General features: G+C 43.0%; 1 protein-coding gene across 1 annotated transcript; it reads left to right on the forward strand.

The window, feature by feature from the left end:
• The first annotated feature begins 10,066 nt into the window (after positions 1-10,066).
• Positions 10,067-17,315, forward strand: LOC129822051 (cdc42 effector protein 2-like). Its single transcript, XM_055879916.1, has 2 exons — positions 10,067-10,228; positions 15,214-17,315. Exon 2 carries the CDS (start codon positions 15,549-15,551, stop codon positions 16,404-16,406), a length of 858 nt encoding a protein of 285 aa, XP_055735891.1. The 5' UTR covers positions 10,067-10,228; positions 15,214-15,548; the 3' UTR covers positions 16,407-17,315.
• The last annotated feature ends 6,310 nt before the right edge of the window (positions 17,316-23,625 follow it).

Below are 23,625 nucleotides of genomic sequence, written 5' to 3' on the forward strand. Positions count from 1 at the left end.
ATTCAACAACAGACATAAACTGAACAAGTTCCACAGACATGTGACTAACCTAAATGGAATAATGTGTCCCTGAACAAAGGGGGGTTCAAAATCAAAAGTAACAGTCAGTATCTTGTGTGGCCACCAGCTGCATTAAGTACTGCAGTGCATCTCCTCATGGACTGCACCAGATTTGCTAGTTCTTGCTGTGAGATGTTACCCCACTCTTCCACCAAGGCACCTGCAAGTTCCCGGACATTTCTGGGGGGAATGGCCCTAGCCCTCACCCTCCGATCCAACAGGTCCGAGACGTGCTCAATGGGATTGAGATCGGGCTGGCCATGGCAGAACACTGACATTCCTGTCTTGCAGGAAATCACGCACAGAACGAGTAGTATGGCTGGTGGCATTGTCATGCTGGAGGGTCATATCAGGATGAGCCTGCAGGAAGGGTAGCACATGAGGGAGGAGGATGTCTTCCCTGTAACGCACAGGGTTGAGATTGTCTGCAATGACAACAAGCTCAGTCCGATGATGCTGTGACACACCGCCCCAGACCATGACGGACCTTCCACCTCCAAATCGATCCCACTCCAGAGTACAGGCCTCGGTGTAACGCTCATTCCTTCGACGATAAACGCGAATCTGACCATTACCCCTGGTGAGACAAAACCGCGACTTGTCAGTGAAGAGCACTTTTTGCCAGTCCTGTCTGGTCCAGCGACGGTAGGTTTGTGCCCATAGGCGATGTTGTTGCCGGTGATGTCTGGTGAGGACCTGCCTTACAACAGGCCTACAACCCTCAGTCCAGCCTATTGCAGACAGTCTGAGCACTGATGGAGGGATTGTGCGTTCCTGGTGTAACTCGGGTAGTTGTTGTTGGGTGGTGCAGTGGTCTAGGGCACTGCATCGCAGTGCTAGCTGCGCCACCAGAGTCTCTGGGTTCGCGCCCAGGCAGGGCTGGGTTCGCGCCCAGGCTCTGTCGCAGCCGGCCGCAACCGGGAGGTCCATGGGCGACGCACAATTGGCATAGCGTCGTCCGGGTTAGGGAGAGTTTGGCCGGTAGGGATATCCTTGTCTCAGTATGTAAAATGTAATGAAATGTAAAAAAATATAATAAAAATGTATGCACTCTACTGTAAGTCGCTCTGGATAAGAGCGTCTGCTAAATGACTAAAATGTAAATGTTGTTGTCATCCTGTACCTGTCCCGCAGGTGTGATGTTCGGATGTACCGATCCTGTACAGGTGTTGTTACACGTGGTCTGCCACTGCTAGGATGATCAGCTGTCTGTCCTGTCTCCCAGGGACCCTGGGCATATTTCTTTTGGTGTTTTTCAGAGTCAGTAGAATGGCCTCTTTAGTGTCCTAAGTTTTCCAAGCATGGGAAACAATGTTTAAACACTTTACAATGAAGTTATTTGGATTTTTATGAATTATCTTTGAAAGACAGGGTCCGAAAAAAGGGACTTTTCTTTTTTTGCTGAGTTTATATGAAGTGAAGGTACCTACCTGTTCCTTGTGTGTATATATAGAATCCCTGATCTTCTTAAAGGTCCAGTGCAGTCAAAAATGTGAATTTTCAGTTTTTTTATATATATTTCCACACCATGAGTTTGGAATAATACTGTGAAATTGTGAAAATGATAATGCCTATTTAGTGTAAGAGCTGTTTAAAAAGACAGCCTGAAATGTCAACCTGTTTTGGTGGGGAGTTTTGGCCTGCCTGGTGACATCACCAGGCTATAAGTTAGTTAATAAACCAATAAGAAAGAGAGTTCCAAACCTCTCTGTCAACAACAGATACTTTTCAGTTTTCCCCTCCCCACTCAGATCACTCCCAGACAGTCCTAGCAAAATTCTTGCTTGAGAAATTGTTCTTTGCTAAGAAGCTATTTTTGTTTGGCTACATTGGACCTTTAAGGCTGCATTGGGCCTTTTTGAGGGGTTAAAATAGGTCAGGATTTGAAGGCACCTAGGACTTGTAGTACTGCCATCAGCTGGGGGCTCCTCTGTGTATTCAGTATTCTACTAACATTCCTGCTTGATCACGTGGTCTCAACGTCAGCTGAATCCTTCTAAACTCCTGTCTGAGCTGCTATTCTGGAGGAGTTAGGCGCAGAAAACATTAACCATCATTTATGTTCTAAAGGTTTGTTTCCCAGACATACTAAGCCTATTCCGGCACTAATAAGCATTCTCAATTGAGAATCCTAATTTACAGCGCTCATAAATCCAGGATTTAGGCTTAATCTGTGTCTGTGAAATCGGCCCTTACATTTGCACAACACTGTCATGCCATCTTATTTTCCCTTTGAAAGTATGTATGCATCAGATATGCAAACATTTTCAGAGCCAATCATTGGGGAAAATATGATTTAAAAAAAAAATTACTCCCATGAACAATGTACCTTAGCCTTTTCTCTGCATCAGTGACATTATTGTATATTTGTATGAGCTCACTGACATCAACCTCTTGGTATGTGTCTGGTGGAGATATGACACAGGGAGCTTTCTGGTGTACACGCTGTTGTGTTTGGTGGCGTAGGCCCATGTTGCATGCCAGTGACTGACTCCCTGTGGACAATGAATGCACACATCTCAAAATGGTCATAATATCCATAACTATAAAACACCCAAAGTCTGGAGTGAGTCTAACTATGGAAAAATGTACTGCTCTTGACGTATACATGGGAAGCTTACGCACATGGGGTCAATTGTGTTCTTTTGGGGTCGGGTGGGGGTTGAGGGTTTTTCTCTTCCTCCTCTGTGTGAACAGCATGTACCCCTCCAAAGTGTTGTGCAAAATGTCTGGAACTGTCAAGTTTGCGATTCCCATGGGACTTCAATCCCAGTTTGTACGCCTCCCCCCGTTTCCTGTCCCTTTGGAAGAATTCCACACAATGCTTGCTCTTCATGAGAATACTCTGGTCTGCATACGGTAGAGACAACTTTGCTCCTCCACGCCAAAGTGACCGTTTAAGAAACTTCAAAATAAGCTCTGGCTTCATTTGGAAATAACACAGTGAAAAGTCCACAGTACTCTTAAGCAGGCCCCCTCCCCTTGATTCAGTACTTTATATGTTGAAACTTTGAAGTACTAAAATAGGCTATTATGCAATGATATAGTATGGGTGTTCAGGAACTAATTGGTCTCAACTTGTTGAATATTTAAGTTTGACTAAAATATAAAAATACTTTTTTTACTGCCATGAAGCATATTTACAGATATGGTTTGTTTTAGCTTCTACATTTCTTTTAAGGCTCTTATGAACTGATAGTTTGAGAAAGTAATATCTCCACATGACTTTGTAATAGCAGCTATATCACAGGGAATTAGGATTTAGGTGTCTCTCTACTCTGACTCAACTGGCATTACAGTGCATACGGAAAGTTTTCAGACCCCTCGACTTTTACCACATTTTGTTACGTTACAGCCTTATTCTAAAATGGATTCAATTGTTTTTTCCCCTCATCAATCTACACAAAATACCCCATAATGACAAAGCAAAAGCTGTTTATTTTTATTTTTTGCAAATGTATATAAAAAATAAATAATGGCAATATAACATTTACATAAGTATTCAGACCCTTTACTCAGTACTTTGTTGAAGAACCTTTGGCAGCGATTACAGCCTTGAGTCTTCTTGGGTATAACGCTACAAGCTTGGCACACCTATATTTGGGGAGTTTCTCCCATTCTACTCTGCAGCACCTCAAGCTCTGTCAGGTTGGATGGGGGGCATCGCCGCACAGCTATTTTCAGGTCTCTCCAGAGATGTTTGATTGGGTTCAAGTCCGGGCTCTGGCTGGTTCACTCAAGGACATTCAGAGACTTGTCCCAAAGCCACTCCTGCATTGTCTTGGCTGTGTGCTTGGAGTCGTTCTCCTGTTGGATGGTGAACCTTCGCCCCAGTCTGATGTCCTGAGCACTCTTGAGCAGATTTTCATCAAGGATCTCTTTGTGCTATGCTCCGTTCATCTTTTCCTCGACTCTGACTAGTCTCCCAGTCACTGCTGCTGAAAAACATCCCCACAGCATGATGCTTCACCGCAGGGATGGTGCCAGGTTTCCTCCAGATGTGATGCTTGGCATTCAGGCCAAAGAGTTCAATCTTGGTTTCATCAGACTAGAGAATCTTGTTTTTAGGTGCCTTTTGACAAACTCCAAGCAGGCTGTCATGTGCCTTTTACTGAGGAGTGACTTCCGTCTGGCCACTCTACCATAAAGGCCTGATTGGTGGAGTGCTGCAGAGATGGTTGTTCTCCCATCTCCACACAGGAACTCTGGAGCCGTCAGAGTGACCATCGGATTTTGGTCACCTCCCTGACCAAGGCCCTTCTCCTCTGATTGCTCAGTTTGGCCGGGCGGCCAGCTCTAGGAAGAGTTAGTGGTTGCAAACTTCTTCCATTTAAGGAGGCCACTGTGTTCTTGGGGACCTTCAATGCTGCAGAAATGTTTTGGTATGCTTCCCCAGATCTGTGCCTCGGCACAATCCTGTCTCAAAGCTCTATGGACAATTCCTTTGACCTCATGACTTGTTTTTTGCTCTGACATGCACTGTTAACTGTGGGACCTTATATAGACAGGTGTGTGCCTTTCCAATTAATGTTCAATCAATTGAATTTACCACAGGTCGACTCCAATCAAGTTGTAGAAACATCTCAAAGATGATCAATGGAAACAGGATGCACCTGAGCTTTATTTCAAATCTCATATAAAAGTATCTGAATAGTATTTCTGTTTAAAAATATAAATTAGCAAAAATAAATAAAAACCTGTTTTCACTTTGTCATCATGGGGTATTGTGTGTAAATTGATAAGGATTTTTATTGATTTAATACATTTTAGAATAAGGCTGTAACGTAACAAAATGTGGAAAAGGGGAAGAGGTTTGAATGCTTTCCGAATGCACTGTATGATCTACAATAAAACAAGACAAGCAGCACTGATTTATGGTGATTAAGAAAACAAGTGTTGTCAATTTATAAGGCCTTCGCCCTCCACACGCCACCAACATTCAACATGGATATCTCCCCATCCTGTTGTGGTCAAAAGCACACAAACCCAGAATCCATATGTGGAACTGGAGAAAGATATACTCCAACTGGAGTTGGCACCCAAACTCCAACACGCCCCTCTGCTCCAAAAACAAGTTTTTCAGGGTAGACATTGGCATGAGAAATTGTGAAAAGTCCTTCTGGGTTCTCACTGTGTGAACTTGCCACCCCACTTACTGGAGTATTGTGCCCTCCATCCCCTTGAGACTTGGTCACATTCAATGAGCCGTGAGCTCTGTTTATTTATCTTACTGGTCAGCTGTAGTATTTCCCAAGTTCACTTTTAGTTGTGTGTGTGTGTGTGTGTGTGACTTCTATCAAATCAGGTTTAGTAAATCATCTTTCCTCCATAAAAATATTCCAGCCCAATGTAGCCATCCGCCCAGGTTTGGCCGTGTAGAGTTAATTCTCTTCCTCTTTTCTTTGTTTTTGTCTATTTTGGTTTGTTTGTTCTAGCGTGCCCTTATGCATGACCCACGAATCCACCCTGGCCCTGTCGTGGGGGGACAGAGGGAATGATGGGAAAGGGAGGAGACAGGAATGACTGGCCTTCCTTAGAGGGAAGTGTGTGTGTGTGTGTGTGTGTGCATGCGGCATGGTGCTAACAACGCCAGGATTGTGGGTTCGATTCCCACGGGGGAACAGTACAAAAACAATATGTATGCACTCTACTGTAAGTCGTTCTGGATAAGAGCATCTGCTAAATGACTACAATATAAAATGTGTGTCTGAGTGAGAAAGAAATAGAGAAATAAAAGAGGGAGAGAGAAGAGACAGAGAGTGACTGGCTTTCCATATTGTCTACCTGCTTGTGTGTACAGTAGTGTGGAAGACGGCAACTTTTTCAGCATCCTTCCTTCACCCTCTGCTATTTTAGTCTGCCTCACACCCTCCTGTTTCATCATTCATTGTTATGTGTTTCACAGGCTAGGCCTATACACCCAATGAAAAAGTGTGTGGAAAAAGTGACCACGAATGAATTTTCAAAGTTCATTCAATAAGGCATTCTATAATCAATGTTCATTGTCTCCTTGTTTAATTTCACAGAAATGTTCTAGTTGTCTAAAAGACTGACTGTCTTTTTACGACACGTTTTAAAATAGACTGGAAAGAACTGAAATACACCAATACCAACACATAAGCATTGGTGGCCATTCTCCTTCCTTACCCATTTCTATTGATGCAAAAGTGTCCAGTAGTTTTTCACTGTGAGTTTATCACCATAACTGACTTGCATATCCTACTGTAAACTGGGTAGACAGTTGTTGTTCATTTGTGAGTGAGTCAAGGCTACTGCTGCCTCAGACTCTGACACTTAGTACAACTTGACTGCCTGATTATTTTGTCACCTTCCCGGTTTGAGTCATCCTTTCCAAATGGAGCTTCTCAGACCAATTTCCCCCGAGTTTAGCTGAAGAACTCAGAGTTGTCTATAATGGAAACCACATGACATGAACACACACACTTCCCAGGATCCCTGCTTGTGAGGTCACTCTGTTGCTCATCTGTTCATTGTCCGTGACTTTCACTGCCCAAATCCTGCTCAATCGAATACTGTATAATTGTCAGTGTTCTCTTATCAACAATGGAGCCCTTGATGGATTTAGGTAGCCATCTGAGACTTTCTAATGAGTTGTGGGAAGAACCCAGACTGGGAGGGGTCATTGTAGTTGTGACCAGGCCCACATAGCCCTATTCAGCCCTGTGCATTGAGAGCTGGCCACCTGTTGAACCCACACAGCAAGGAAGAACTGCGGCATATGACCCCCTGATAAACCCAGCACCACAGGCAGGGAAGATCCACAGCAGAACAGACAGATTAGAGGCATCGGTGGGGGTGGAGGGACAGGGCACCCACAACCTTTGAAGGGGTCCTCTTGACTTTACCCCACCCTGTCTGTGTCCCCAAATACTCAACCGTTTTCATAACTCTCTCCCGTTTTGTAGTGAGCTTGTACTGTCTTTGATCTATCCACATTTACTATCAGTCTATTGCTCTGGCCTGTGTCATTTCTTATCTTGTGTACAGATTCTCCCAACACTTCAAAGGCTAGAATTGTGTGTGTGTGTGTGTGTGTGTGTGTGTGTGTGTGTGTGTGTGTGTGTGTGTGTGTGTGTGTGTGTGTGTGTGTGTGTGTGTGTGTGTGGTGTGTGTGTGTGTGTGTGTGTGTGTGTGTGTGTGTGTGTGTGTGTGTGTGTGTGTTCTGGAACCTGTCAACAATTCCACTGGCAAGTTCTTGGGTTGAACTTTAATGAGCATTTAAACCACAAGACCATAAAAGTTAAATTAAGATTTTTTTTGTAGATTGTTTTGGGGTTGTTCTGCCTGCATGCAATTTTACAGTGTTAAGTCAATTCAGCGTAAAAAAATGTTTGTCTTGCAGACCCGCCCGGAGAGTAATACCGACTGTGAAACAAATGTTTCTAATCTACCCTGCAAGCATAACGCATGGACCACAAATCAGTTAATGCTCTGTTGTCAGTGTGAGTCTTGAAGACATAACGTATCAGACTAGTCTCAGAGAAAAACGTATAATATTTTATAAAAATGAAAGGAGGGAAGTTGGTCGGGTTGGATGGGCTTATAATGCGAACTGACAACTTCAGCATTTTAACTAATTAACAACTTTGCAACTACCTACTACTTTTTTGAGCTTCTTTGCAACTACTTAGCACGTTAGCTAACCCTTCCCCTACATTTACATTACATTTAAGTCATTTAGCAGACGCTCTTATCCAGAGCGACTTACAAATTGGTGCATTCACCTTATGACATCCAGTGGAACAGCCACTTTACAATAGTGCATCTAAATCTTTTAAGGGGGGGGGGGGGGGGGGGTCAGAAGGATTGCTTTATCCTATCCTATCCCTTAACCCTTAAATCCTAACCCTAACTTTAACCCCTAACTTAATGTAGCATATCACACTAAAGCAGTCAAAGGTAGCATATTATACAGTAGAACTTAATATATCATACTACACTGAACAAATATATAAAGGCAACATGTAAAGTGTTGGTCCCATGTTTCATGAGCTGAAATAGATCCCAGAAATGTTCCATATACACAAAAAGCTTATTTCTCTCAAATGTTGGGCACAAATTTGTTTACATCCCTGTTAGCGAGTATTTTGGGCAGCAGGTAGCCTAGCAGTTAGAGCGTTGGGCCAGTAACCAAAAGGTTGCTGGATTGAATCCCCGAGCTGACAAGGTAAAACTCTGTCCTTTTGCCTCTGTCCTAGTAGGCCGTCATTGTAAATAAGAATTTATTCTTAACTGACTTGCCTAGTTGAATAAGGGTTACATTTAAAAAATAAAATAAAAAGTCCTTTGCCTAGATAATTCATCCACCTGACACCTGTGCATATCAAGAAGCTGATTAAACAGCATGATCATTACACAGAATTTGGCCGTACTTCCAACTGTCCTCACAACCCCAGACCACTTGTATGGCATGGTGTGGGCAAGCGATTTGCTTACGTCAACGTTGTGAACAGAGTGCCCCATGGTGGCGGTGGGGTTATGGTATGGGCAGGCATAAACTACTGACAACAAACACAATTGCATTTTATCGATGGCAATTTGAATGCACAGAAATACCTTGACGAGATCCTGAAGCCCATTGTCGTGCCATTCATCCGCGCCATCACCTCATGTTTCAGCATGATAATGCACATGCACAGACCCATGTTGCAAGGATCTGTACACACTTCCTGGAAGCTGGAAATGTCCCCGTTCTTCCATGGCCTGCATACTCATCAGACATGGCACCCATTGATAACGTTTGGGATGCTCACCAGTTTCAGTTCCCGCCAATATCCAGCAACTTCACACAACCATTGAAGAGGAGTGGGGCAATATTCCAAAGGCCACAATCAACAGCCTGATCAACTCTATGAGAAGGAAATGTGTACAGATGCATCTGTATTCTCAGTCATGTGAAACTCATAGATTAGGGCCAATGAATGTATTTAAATTAACTGATTTCCATATATGAACTGTAACTCAGTCAAATTTTTGAAATTGTTGCATGTTTCGTTTTTATTTTTGTTCAGTATAAAAGGGTCAAAGCAAATTGGTGCAATCAAGATATAGGATACTATATGTCCTACAATTCGCTTTGACCCAATGTAAAGTATCATTATACTAAATGGAGTGGCACGGATTTTAGTGCTCTGAGACCAGCAGACGACCTTATTTCTGACTTTAATGGGGTAGATTTACGGTGCCAACATTTGGGCTACCTAAATAGCGAACTGTCTTTAATTACCTTCATAATAGCCTACCTGTAAACTTCTCAAAGTGCTGAATTGAGACATAAAACTTGTTGTGCATGGGGAACGTTCTTATGGAGTAAATATAGCCTAACCTTATTCTTGCAACAGTAGACTAGGTGTGTATGAGATGTAGCCTATATAGATGGCATGTACTAAACCTTAAACATGTAGGCAGAGTAGGCCTAGGTCGAAACATAGGTTAGCCTACGTCATCAAGACAACAACGCGGGTCTTTGGGTTGTGTCCATTTCTTTGCGCATGCAGGGCATCAGGTAAAGTCTACAAATGAAATTGGCGAACAGTGCTGTCACTTCACTTTCAGAGAGAAGCACCGGCTCTGATGAACAATCAGATTCATTGTCTGGCGGGACAGTACGCCTGCCTAGGTAGTTATTGGCCATCATGACAGTTCCCCAGAGACGGGAAAAGCAATGACAGTTCCATTTTAAAGGCTGACTTTCACAATATCACATACTCAAAATGATTAGGCCTATGCTTAATTGGTTGGCCCATATGCAGAATGTGCGCATCAACTGTTTGTGCTTCACTGAACTTTAAAAACTGCTGTGTTATGCTTAGCCAAAGATTTAATAGACTGTGTGGTGAATTTACTTTCACAATGTTTTTGAATAATCTGTTGCTGCATGCTCTTTAGCCTACTATACTTTCCCAATAGTTAATTGCACACAAAGAGCGCGCATCACAGGATCGCCTTTCACTTTCTTCATTCACAACCATCACGCCCCCTCCCTTCTCCACTCAAACTGTTTGCGAGGCTCCTCGACTACAGAAACAGTTTGCAGTAAGAGGTTTACCTGTTCTTAAACTAACCAGAGAAGCTCACGCCTTAATCGTGGACTATAGACACATCTCCGTGATTATTCCTCGTGGAAATATAGCTATTCCTTTACAAGGTAGGCAAGTATTCACTGAATCTATTATTTACTTCTGTTTAGGCTATTATTATGAAATTAAACTGTTGTTTCACAAGTAATTATGGCTGCAAGCTATTGTCACTTGTCCGTTCTGTCTGAATATCTCTCACCTAAACTATAAAAATAATATATAGGTTATATTTCGCCAGCCTGCATGACTGCAAATTAGAAAACAATTTATACCACTGTTTGATTACCAACAATGAAATACAACTGTGTTGAAATGACAGTCTTCACATGAGATGAGCAGTTTAAATGTGCGTAATTTGGTAGCCGATTCAATTCGATGTGTCGGAACCACTGTCTGCATCTGATTATGATGGATCTAATATCTTAAGAAGATTACAAGTTTAATAAATAGGGCGTATGATATAACAGGGTGTTCCACTACCAGAGCTGTCAACCAGTGTGAGCCACGCGACCCTCACAACGCACTATCAAATAGATATAAAATAAATCAGTGAGAATAAGCCACTTTAAAGCCAGTTGTTTGCTACAGACATGTTCGTACTTTTGTTTGGGTTTATTCCTTATAACCATATAATACTGTAGCCTACATCGTCCCATTATTTACAGCCTTATATAGTAGTCCTCTGCTATACCCTAATCAATGGCCTCTTCAATAGACGTGAACGACTACTCCTTCAAGCTTGTGTCCTATAGGCCTACAAACGTAAGCCTATGTATTGCTCTCTTAGAAAATAATCGCGTTTAAAATAGCCGAGCTGTGTGTGTGGATTAGCAGGTATACAGTGGTAGCCTACCAAATAGTTAAATGGGGGATGTCCGGGAATTGGATGATCTCAGAGACTAACTATTACATAAGGCTTGTGTTGGTACAACCCACCCACTGGGCACAGACGCCAATTCAACGTCTATTCCACGTTGGTTCAACCAGTATGGGTCTGAGTGAGACTGTTACACAAGGGCACAAGAACCTGGGACCTTAATCATGAAAAGAAATCAGAGCCTTTCTTTCTACAATCTCATTTCAAACCCAGAAATCTGTTTTCCACAAGCCATATGACAAATTAATTACATTGGCCATACATTTCGATGCTTACGTATTACCTCTTCAACATTGAACTGATTGAATTCACTGCTGGTTTGATTAAATTATACCGTCTAGGTAGGCTATATAATATGCACAACATACATTAATGACGTTAAAGTTGACAGACAATACGTTTGCGCAATAGCCTGAGTATTCCCTCCAAAAACGTCTGGATAATGTATTGCACCTACTGAAAAATACACTAGTAGAATTATTAATAGATTGGGCGTTGGGTTATTTTGTTGGCCTGGTTTTGGTCATCAGAAGAGAGAAAAACGAAGCAAAATGTCAACCACATTACGCAAGACGCATTCTGATTAGGGGACTGCGTGCCATTAGGATGGCCGAATTAAGAGTTTCAGGACAAGGAATGAAGCACAACTTCTTAATAGCCTCTTTCCTTGTTCGGGTAGAGAAGTAACAAGGAGTGCGGAACTGGCGGTATAATGGTATAACCTTTTGATACACAACGCAAATGGAGACCATATGTGGCAGAAATAAACTACAAACAGGTGTTGACTTGAATAATTATGTTACATATGTGTCCAGGAAAATAATAACAAAATATAACACAATGCAGTCAGAATCGTGATTTTCCTGTTTTTTTATATATGTTTCCACACTATGAGTTTGGAAATATACTGGGACGTTCTGAAGAGGATGATAATGCCATTTTAGTGTAATAGCTATTTGAAAAGTACACTTGAAATTCCAGCCTGTTTTGGTGGGATGGAGTTGGTGATATCACCAGGCAGTACATGAGTTAATAGACCAATAAGAAAGAGAGTTCCAAACCACTCTGCCAATAACAGCTAGTTTACAGTTTTCCTCTCCCCACTCAGACCACTCCCCAAATTCTTGCTTGAGAAATTGCTCTTTGTTTCTTTTTGAAGGTGGCTGCATTGGACCTTTAAATATCCCAATTAATATTTTAATTAACAAGAAATATCTAGGCATATTTTTTTTTTTTTACCTTTATTTAACTCAGCAAGTTAAGAGTAAATTCTTATTTACAATGATGGCCAAACCCAGACAATGCTGGGCCAATTGTGCACCGCCCTATGGGACTCCCAATCACAGCCGGATGCGATGCAGCCTGGATTCAAACCAGGGACTGCAGTGATGCCTCTTGCACAGAGATGCAGTGCCTTATACCGCTGCACCACTCGGGAGCCCAATAGATCTGTCACTGTTGTGATGAGTAATTCAAAAGATGTGTCAGTTTTCATCCGGCTGTCTTATCAGTAGTCTGTGTGTGTGTGTGTGTGTGTGTGTGTTTGATAAAACTTCCTCTGTGATGGAATTAGGGTAAATCCCTCACCATAAATAGGTGAGGTGCAGGGCCCAGGACCTTCAGGACCTTCAAACCTCATTTGGACGCCTTTCCTTCCAGTTCTCTGCTGCCTGCGACTGGAACGCATTGCAAAAATCTCTGAAGCTGGAGACTTTTATCTCCCTCAACAACTTTAAACATCTGCTATCCGAGCAGCTAACCGATCGCTGCAGCTGTACATAGTCCATCGGTATATAGCCCACCCAATTTACCTACCTCACCCCCCATACTGCTTTTATTTATTTACTTTTCTGCTCTTTTGCACACCAGTATCTCTACTTGCACATGATCATCTGATGATTTATCACTCCAGGGTTAATCTGCTAAATTGTAATTATTCGATTTATTGTTTACCTCCTCATGCCTTTTGCACACATTGTATATAGATTCTCTTTTTTTCTACCATGTTATTGACTTGTTTATTGTTTACTCCATGTGTAACTCTGTGTTGTTGTCTGTTCACACTGCTATGCTTTATCTTGGCCAGGTCGCAGTTGCAAATGAGAACTTGTTCTCAACTAGCCTACATGGTTAAATAAAGGTGGGGGAAAAAAAAAAATGAAGAGTGGAACAGGACAGGATTACAGCATTGTCATGCAGCACCAGGACTGTCAGCATACATGGGCAAGCACTTCATCCCTGTTGTGTTGTGTTTGTCAACCAGCATGTTTATAGATTCACTTCCCTGCATACAATCTGCCAGACACATAATATAAAGACAGAAGGGTGAAATATTATTTACTTCCTACTCAAGAAAGAGGATTCAATCTCTCTCTCTGTCTCAGAGATTAGTAGGCTGTTTTTATCTTATCTGAGGGCATGTCACAGAAATGGTATAGTCCCATTGCCAGGGCAATCTTTCACTATCAGCCCCCATCTGCTGTCACTACTCAGTGACACAATGCCTTGTCACAATGTGGCTAATGACTCTGCGGTCAATTAACACTGAAAATCATCACCTACAAGTCTCAACACCTCTCTTATAAAGACCTCAAGCAGCTTCACATGTGAAGCTCATGTGTTAAAATTCACACGACGGTTAGAGATGCCAGGAGTCGACTGGCTGTGGTAGAAAATGTGTAGCATCTCAACACATATCAAGTGTGACAACAGTACTATACCTCCTAAAGGATATGATTCATACACAAATCACCTCAAACCTTATGAGACATTGAAATTGTTTTAACTTTTAAATACAGGACTCATGGTTAAGAAAGTTTTCATAACAGAACAGTTTACAGGAAGATAAGATGATGGCTAAATAGGTGTAAAGTCCTAGGGTTGGTGGGGATTCCATTAACTGAGATGATTAACGATAATGTCGTCAGCTGAATGCAGTCAGCAGTAAGTCAGCTTAGAGCACAGCCACGAACTACACTACATGACCAAAAGTATGTGGAGACCCGCCCGTTGAACATCTCATTCTAAAGTCATGGGCATTAATATGGAGTTGGTCCCCCCTTTACTGCTATAAGAGCCTCCGCTCTTCTAGGAAGGCTCTCCACTAGATGTTGGAACATTGCTGCGGGAACTTGGTTCCATTCAGCCATAAGAGCATTAGTGAGGTCGGGCACTGATGTTGGGCGATTAGGCCTGGCTCGCAGTCGGAGTTCCAAAAGGTGTTTGTTGGGGTTAAGGTCAGGGCTCTGTGCAGGCCTGTCAAGTTCTTCCACGCTCATCTCGACAAACCATTTCTGTATGGACCTCGCTTTGTGCACAGGGGCATTGTCATGTTGAAACAGGAAAGGCCCTTCCCCAATCTGTTGCCACAAAGTTGGAAGCACAGAATCATCTAGAATGTCATTATATACTGTAGTGTTAAGACTTCTCTTCACTGGAATTAAGGGGCCTAGCCCAATCCATGAAAAACAGCCGCTTTGAAAGTTACTGAGCTCTTCAGTAAGGCCATTCTACTGCCAATGGTTGTCTATGGAGATTGCATGGCGGTGTGCTCGATTTTATACACCTGTAAGCAACGGGTGTGGCTGAAATGATGATGAGCAACTTGTGATTTTTTTAATGTCTGTCATCCAAATGGGCTTTGAAGAAAAAGGCTACAGTTAACATGCATTTAAATGCTTGTTAGTGTAATGTGCATACAGCTCTGGAGAAGAAAAGTATTCGTTTTGTATGTAAAGTTGTATGTAAAGTGTTAGTTTGGAAGGTTAATCTCTCTTGCTCCCTCAGTATGTATGCAGCAGTATAATACGCAATGTTTGTTTCAGCAATGGAAACACAAAGAGGTCCTGATAACAGGTTACCACACAGGGAGACGCACACAAAATAATTTTGAACAAATAACTTCCTTGGAAAATTGTGTTTCCACAAAACTAGCAAGTCTTTGGAATGCACAATCAATTCTCGAGGATGTATGATTTACTGTGTGATTCACTGCAACACCCCACACAAACCTCAAATCAGCACACACCATCTCCCATGTAAAACCATAGGCATTTTTGGGTGGTTTCAGCCAGTCCCCCTCAGCAAACACACAGATTCCTGAAGTGTTTCCCCTTGTATTTCTGTCCTCTGGCTCCTAGGTTGTAAATCTCTCTGTCTTTCTCTCTGTCTCCACAGACCTCCAAGACTAGCATTTTGATGTCACATTCCCGAAGCAACTGAGCCCCGTCAGAGAATCAGCAGACATAAAGATAGCCAAAGGATTCTTCATCTTCAGAGAGGCCAAAGAATAAGGAAGAAGGGAGGTTTTGAAGCTGGAACACCCACCACCCTTATTGAATAATGGTGACTTTTTGAGAGTGCGTTGATCTCAGGTCAAGGCCTACATGCCACTGTGATCACCAAGAAGCGGACAAAGGAAAAAAATAATAAAAAAAAAATCATATTAAAAGGAGGTGCAAATCTCATCACTGAGAGACGATCCCCTCACAAACTGAATTCTGGGAAACAGAATGCCAGCAAAGACGCCCATGTACTTAAAGACTACCACACCCAAGCGGGGGAAGAAGCTCAAGCTGCGAGACGTCCTGTCCAGTGACATGATTAGCCCCCCGCTAGGGGACATGCGCCACAGAGCCCATGTCGGGCTGGAGGGAGAGGGTGACATGTTCGGAGACGTAGGCTTTTTACAGGGCAAGATGGACATGTTGCCCGCCCTGAACGGCTTACCACGCTCCCACAGTATGGAGAGGCAGCTGGATGAAGCCTACCCCATGAACGACAAAGGACCCAACCACCGCAATCCCTACCACCATTCCACCAGCCTGCTGAAGAGCACCATCTCCATGCCTGTGTTCATCGCCCCCGAGCAGGCCCCTCCCAAGCCGCCTCGGCTCCACCTGGAGGACTCGACCCCCCCGTCCCAGCAGCAACAGCACCAACCTCAGCCGAACAACCATAACCACAACGACCACAATCAGCAGCGGCATCACTCCATGTCTGTGTGTGACCAGGGTGTCGGCTGCTACATGGACCCCTGCCACGACCTTAGCTACTCTGCCTCCTTCAGGCACCTGGTGCCCTCCTCCGGCTCCTTCTCAGAGGTCTCCTCAGAGGACTCCATGTCAGAGAGCTGTGGCCCCCTGGACCCTCAGAGGGGGCTGAGCCTGGATTCAGACGCTGGCCTGAGCAATGAGGACCTGGGGAGCGAGCGGAGTGAGTCGCCCACCGTGTGCCCTAGATTCTCTCCCGGTGTCTCTCGCTCAGAGTCCCTGATGGGCTTGGATCTGGACCTGGGGCCATCCATCCTGGAGGACGTGCTGAGGATCATGGACCGCTACAAGAGTGTTGATGACCGCTGTGAGTTGTGAGCAGATGAGGGGAAAGGGGTTTAGACACTGCTGTGCAGAGGTGTCTGGGACACTTTTTTTTTTTTTTTTTTACAATCCTCCATATAGCCTAATGATGATTGGGCTGGTCCAACAGACAGACAGACAGACAGACAGACAGAGGATAGTGCCAGGACTGACAGGCTAAAAAGCCTGGGACTTAAGACACTGTAAATGTGGGACTATATAATATCTAGACTGGACAAACAGCAGTTTCAGAACCAACCATTTGTCTTTTGATATTCAGAATCACAATGGGGGAGAGACAATAATTTCTCCCACCCAAATGTTGTCTAAATTTTCGCAGACTATCATTTTACATGTTTTTCATCATTTCACTATTGTTAGGGCATATAATTCATACTTCACTAACTCTCTAAGTAAGCTCTGTAGTTTTGTGATAGGAGGAAACGTAGTTGTCTGAAAAAACAATTAATGTACTTAAAAAGCCTGCAAAGTTTTTTTATATTTTTTAAATGAAATATCATATTGCTGATATTCTTCCAGGAACACATTTTTTAAATTCTGTATGTACATCTGATTGAATTTTACTGTTCTATGTCAGAACAATATGATCAAGACTGGAGTGTGCTATGTATTAGTTTGCCATCTAGTGGCATGTGTAAGAATTACACCCAATTTGCAGCAGTTCTAGCAGGGCGAAAAGTGAGGTCAAAATGTTGCTTTCTGGGGAGCTTCTTCAAAATCCTTTAAATATAGTGGGATGACCAGAGAAGATTTCTCTGTTCTTTTGTAACAGCTGTGCAATTTGTGGACTTGAATTGAATCCTTCAGCATTTTCTTCTATTGCGTTGTTAAATTACAGTGTATCTCCAATTGTTATGTATATAACTGTAATGTATGAAATAAATATGGCAATTAGATGCTGTACCATTGTATCATTCCTTTCTTTTATACACACTACCGTTCAAAAGTTTGGGGTCACATAGAAATGTCCTTGTTTTTTAAAGAAAAGCTCATTTTTTGTCCATTAAAATAACATCAAATTGATCAGAAATGGATTGTAGACATTGTTAATGTTGTAAATGACTATTGTAGCAGGAAACGGCAGATTTTTTATTTCACGCATGGAATAGCCTTCATTTCTCAGAACAAGAATAGACTGACGAGTTTCAGAAGAAAGTTATTTGTTTCTGGCCATTTTGAGCCTGTAGTTGAACCCACAAATGCTGATGCTCCAGATACTCAACTAGTCTAAAGAAGGCCAGTTGTATTGCTTCTTCAAATCAGGACAACAGTTTTCAGCGGTGCTATCATAATTGCAAAAGGGTTTTCTAATCATCAATTAGCCTTTTAAAATGATACACAACAGGAGAGATGGTTGCTGATAATGGGCCTCTGTACGCCTATGTAGATATTCCATAAAAAAATCTGCCGTTTCCAGCTACAATAGTAATTTACAACATTAACAATGTCTACACTGTATTTCTGATCAATTTGATGTTATTTAATGGTCAAATTCAAAAAGAAGGACATTTTTCTAAGTGACCCCAAACTTGTGGACGGTACAGTACCAGTAAAAAGTTTGGACACACCTACTCATTCAAGAGTTTTTCTTTATTTTTACTATTTTCCACATTGTAGAATAATAGTGAAGACATCAATACTACGAAATAACACATGTGGAATCAAGTACTCACCAAAGAAGGGTTTAACAAATCAAAACATATTTTATATTTGAGATTTTTCAAAGTAGCCACCCTTTGCCTTGATGAAAGATTTGCACACTCTTGGCATTCTCAACCTGGAATGCTTTTCCAACAGTCTTGAAGGAGTTCCCACATATGCTAAGCACTTGTTGGTTGCTCTGCGGTCCAACTCATCCCAAACTATCTCAATTGGGTTGAGGTCGGGTGATTGTGGAGGCCAGGTCTTCTGATGCAGCACTCCATCACTCTCCTTGGTCAAATAGCCCTTATACAGCCTGGAGGTGTGTTGGGTCATTGTCCTGTGGAAAAACAAATTATAGTCCCACTAAGTGCAAACCAGATGCAGAATGCTGTGGTAGCCATGCTGGTTAAGTGTGCCTTGAATTCTAAATAAATCACTGACAGTGTCACCAGCAAAGCACCGTCACACCAATACACCTCCTCCTCCATGCTTCACGGTGGGAACCACACATGCGGAGATCATCCGTTCACCTACTCTGCGTCTCACAAAGACACGGCAGTTGGAACAAAAAATCTCAAATTTGGGCTCATCAGACCAAAGGACAGATTTCCACCTTTCTAACGTCCATTGCTCGTGTTTCTTGGCCCAAGCAAGTCTCTCATTCTTGTTGATGTCCTTTAGTAGTGGTTTCTTTGCAGGAATTTGACCATTAAGGTCTGATTCACACAGTCTTCTCTGAACAGTTGATGTTGAGATGTGTCTGTTACTTGAACTCTGTGAAGCACTTATTTGGGCTGCAATTTCTGAGGCTGGTAACTCTAATGAACTTATCCTCTGCTGCAGAGGTAACTCTGGGTCTTCCTTTCCTGTGGCGGTCCTCATAAGAGCCAGTTTCATCATAGCGCTTGATGGTTTTTGCGACTGCATTTAAAGAAACTTTCAAAGTTCTAGAAATGTTCTTTATTGACTGACCTTCATGTCTTAAAGTAATGATGGATTGTCGTTTCTCTTTGCTTATTTGAGCTGTTCTTGCCATAATATGGACTTGGTCTTTTACCAAAAAGGGCTATCTTCTGTATATCACTGTATACCACCCTTACCTTGTCACAAGAAATTCCACAAATGAACTTTTAACAAGGCACACCTTTAAATGCATTCCAAGAGATTACCTCATGAAGCTGGTTGAGAGAATGTCAAGAGCGTGCTAAGCTGTCATCAAGGCAAAGGGTGGCTACATTGAAGAATCTCAAATATAAAACATATTTTGATCTATCGCACTGCATCTCAGTGCAGTCCCTGGTTTGAATCCAGGCTGCATCACATCCGGCCATGATTGGGAGTCCCATAGGGCGGTGCACGATTGGCCCAGTGTCATCCGGGTTTGGCTGGGATAGGCCGTCATTGTAAATAAGAATTTGTTCTTAACTGACTTGCCTGGTTAAATTTAGAAAAATGTGTTTAACAATTTTTTGGGATACTACATGGTTCCATATGAGTTATTTCATAGTTTTGATGTCTTCACGATTATTCTACAACGTAGAAAATAGTAAAAATAAAGAAAACCCTGGAATGAGTAGGCGTGTCCAAAATTTTACCTGGTACTGTATATATATGTGCCCATCTCAGTAAACTAATCCATTGCGGAGGCCTAGACTAAAAGCCAATTGATTCGCAAATGTGGTAGGAGGCTCCATATGGAGAGTGTGACGCACTTGCAGAGCCTCCAGAGTCATGCAGAGTCCAAATCGAGGTCTGTGCCGCATCGCCATGTGCCTCCCAAATGTTGTAACAATGCGGAGGGCTCTGTATAGCTCCGCATTGACATGATTGGTTGACAGTAGGTGGGGGCGGTACATCCTGTATAAACACAAACTCACTTCCTTGACAACAGCTCTGCACTTCTCGGTGAAGCACTCAGCGTTAAAGGGGAAAATTGTTATGCTCTGATCCAGTGGAAACGTCATAAAAAAGGTTTCTTATCAGTGCTTGACTTGGACTGAAATATGTTACGGTACTCATTTTGGGCGCTGGTTCTGTTTATATTTAGGTGCAGGAGCTCCACAATACCTTTGAGCTAATATTCTAAGAAAAACGGGAGCTCAAGCAGTAGAACATTTGTGATGCCGGTACTTAGCTCTGGTGAGCTCCTGCCCTGTTGGCTTTCGCAGATTCTGCCACTACTCTCCTGAAGTTGCTGGTAATAGGCTCCACGATGATTAGCAAACCTTTCTCATGTGGAATGCCAATTTAACTTACAATTTCTAACGATCTATGTGCCAATTATGGTTTTCATATCCACATCAATCAATCAATCAAGTTTATTTTATATAGCCCTTCGTACATCAGCTAATGTCTCGAAGTGCTGTATAGAGACCCAGCCTAAAACCCCAAACAGCTAGAATGCAGGTGTAGAAGCACGGTGGCTAGGAAAAACTCCCTAGAAAGGCCAAAACCTAGGAAGAAACCTAGAGAGGAACCAGGCTATGAGGGGTGGCCAGTCCTCTTCTGGCTGTGCCGGGTGGAGATTATAACAGAACTATGCCAAGATGTTCAAAAATGTTCATAAGTGACAAGCATGGGCAAATAATAATCATGAATAATATTCAGTTGGCTTTTCATAGCCGATCATTAAGAGTTGAAAAACAACAGGTCTGGGACAGGTGGCGGTTCCATAACCGCAGGCAGAACAGCAGCAAGGCCAGGCGGACTGGGGACAGCAAGGAGCCACCACGCCCGGCAGTCCCGACGTATGGTCCCAGGGCTCAGGTCCTCCGAGAGAAAGAAAGAGAGAAGGAGAAAATTAGAGAGAGCCAAGATTTTCAAAATGTTCATAAATGACAAGCATGGTCAAATAATAATCAGGAATAAATCTGTTGGCTTTTCATAGCCGATCATTAAGAGTTGAAAACAGCAGGTCTGGAACAGGTAGGGGTTCCGTAACTGCAGGCAGAACCGTTGAAACTGGAATAGCAGCAAGGCCAGGCGGACTGGGGACAGCAGGGAGTCGTCATGCCCGGTAGTCCTGACGTATGGTCCTAGGGCTCAGGTTCTCAGAGAGAGAAAGAAAGAGAGAACGAGAGAATTAGAGAAAGCATACTTAAATTCACACAGGACACTGGATAAGACAGGAGAAGTACTCCAGGTATAACCAACTGACCCTAGCCCCCCGACACAAACTACTGCAGCATAAATACTGGAGGCTGAGACAGGAGCGGTCAGGAGACACTGTGGCCCCATCCGAAGGTACCCCCGGACAGGGCCAAATAGGAAGGATATAACCCCACCCACTTTGCCAAAGCACAGCCCCCGCACCACTGGAGGGATATCTTCAACCACCAACTTATATTCCTGAGACAAGGCCGAGTAGAGCCAACAAAGATCTCCACCACAGCACAAACCAAGGGGGGGCGCCAACCCAGACAGGAAGATCACGTCAGTAACTCAACCCACTCAAGTGACGCACCCCTCCCAGGGACGGCATGAAAGAGCACCAGTAAGCCAGTGACTCAGCCCCTGTAACAGGGTTAGAGGCAGAGAATCCCAGTGGAGAGAGGGGAACCGGCCAGGCAGAGACAGCAAGGGCGGTTCGTTGCTCCAGAGCCTTTCCGTTCACCTTCACACTCCTGGGCCAGACTACACTCAATCATATGACCTACTGAAGAGATAAGTCTTCAGTAAAGACTTAAAGGTTGAGACCGAGTCTGCGTCTCTCACATGGGTAGGCAGACTGTTCCATAAAAATGGAGATCTATAGGAGAAAGCCCTGCCTCCCGCTGTTTGCTTAGAAATTCTAGGGACAATTAGGAGGCCTGCGTCTTGTGACCGTAGCGTACGTATTGGTATGTACGGCAGGACCAACTCGGAAAGATAGGTAGGAGCAAGCCCATGTAACGCTTTATAGGTTAACAGTAAAACCTTGAAATCAGCCCTTGCCTTAACAGGAAGCCAGTGTAGGGAAGCTAGCACTGGAGTAATATGATCAAATTTCTTGGTTCTAGTCAGGATTCTAGCAGCCGTATTTAGCACTAACTGAAGTTTATTTAGTGCTTTATCCGGGTAACCGGAAAGTAGAGCATTGCAGTAGTCTAACCTAGAAGTAACAAATGCGTGGATTAATTTTTCTGCATCATTTTTGGACAGAAAATGTCTGATTTTTGCAATGTTACGTAGATGGAAAAAAGCTGTCCTTGAAACAGTCTTGATATGTTCGTCAAAAGAGAGATCAGGGTCAAGAGTAACGCCGAGGTCCTTCACAGTTTTATTTGAGACGACTTTACAACCATCAAGATGAATTGTCAGATTTAACAGAAGATCTCTTTGTTTCTTGGGACCTAGAACAAGCATCTCTGTTTTGTCCGAGTTTAAAAGTAGAAAGTTTTCAGCCATCCACTTCCTTATGTCTGAAACACAGGCTTCTAGCGAGGGCAATTTTGGGGCTTCACCATGTTTCATTGAAATGTACAGCTGTGTGTCATCCGCATAGCAGTGAAAGTTAACATTATGTTTTCGAATAACATCCCCAAGAGGTAAAATATATAGTGAAAACAATAGTGGTCCTAAAACGGAACCTTGAGGAACACCGAAATGCACAGTTGATTTGTCAGAAGACAAACCATTCACAGAGACCATTAACTGATATCTTTCCGACAGGTAAGATCTAAACCAGGCCAGAACTGGTCCGTGTAGACCAATTTGGGTTTCCAGTCTCTCCAAAAGAATGTGGTGATTGATGGTGTCAAAGGCAGCACTAAGGTCTAGTAGCACGAGGACAGATGCAGAGCCTCGGTCTGACGCCACCAAAAGGTCATTTACCACCTTCACAAGTGCAGTCTCAGTGCTATGATGGGGTCTAAAACCAGACTGAAGCATTTCGTATACATTGTTTGTCTTCAGAAAGGCAGTGAGTTGCTGCGCAACAGCTTTTTCTAAAATTTTTGAGAGGAATGGAAGATTCGATATAGGCCGATAGTTTTTTATATTTTCCGGGTCAAGGTCTGGCTTTTTCAAAAGAGGCTTTATCACTGCCACTTTTAGTGTTTATTATGTTCAACATAGGAGGGCCAAGCACAGGAAGCAGCTCTTTCAGCAGTTTAGTAGGAATAGGATCCAGTATGCAGCTTGAAGGTTTAGAGGCCATGATTATTTTCATCATTGTGTCAAGAGATATAGTACTAAAACACTTAAGTGTCTCTCCCGATCCCAGGCCTTGGCAGAGCTGTGCAGATCCAGGACAGCTAAGCCCTGGAGGAATACGCAGATTCAAAGAGGAGTCCGTAATTTGCTTTCTAATGGTCATGATCTTTTCCTCAAAGAAGTTCATGAATTTATTACTGCTGAAGTGAAAGCCATCCTCTCTTGGGGAATGCTGCTTTTTAGTTAGCTTTGCAACAGTATCAAAAATAAATTTTGGATTGTTCTTATTTTCCTCGATTAAGTTGGAAAAGTAGGATGATCGAGCAGCAGTGAGGGCTCTTCGGTACTGCACGGTACTGTCTTTCCAAGCTAGTCGGAAGACTTCCAGTTTGGTGTGGCGCCATTTCCGTTCCAATTTCCTGGAAGCTTGCTTCAA

This window comes from Salvelinus fontinalis, chromosome 24, assembly GCF_029448725.1.
Source record: "Salvelinus fontinalis isolate EN_2023a chromosome 24, ASM2944872v1, whole genome shotgun sequence".
Lineage (NCBI taxonomy): Eukaryota > Metazoa > Chordata > Actinopteri > Salmoniformes > Salmonidae > Salvelinus > Salvelinus fontinalis.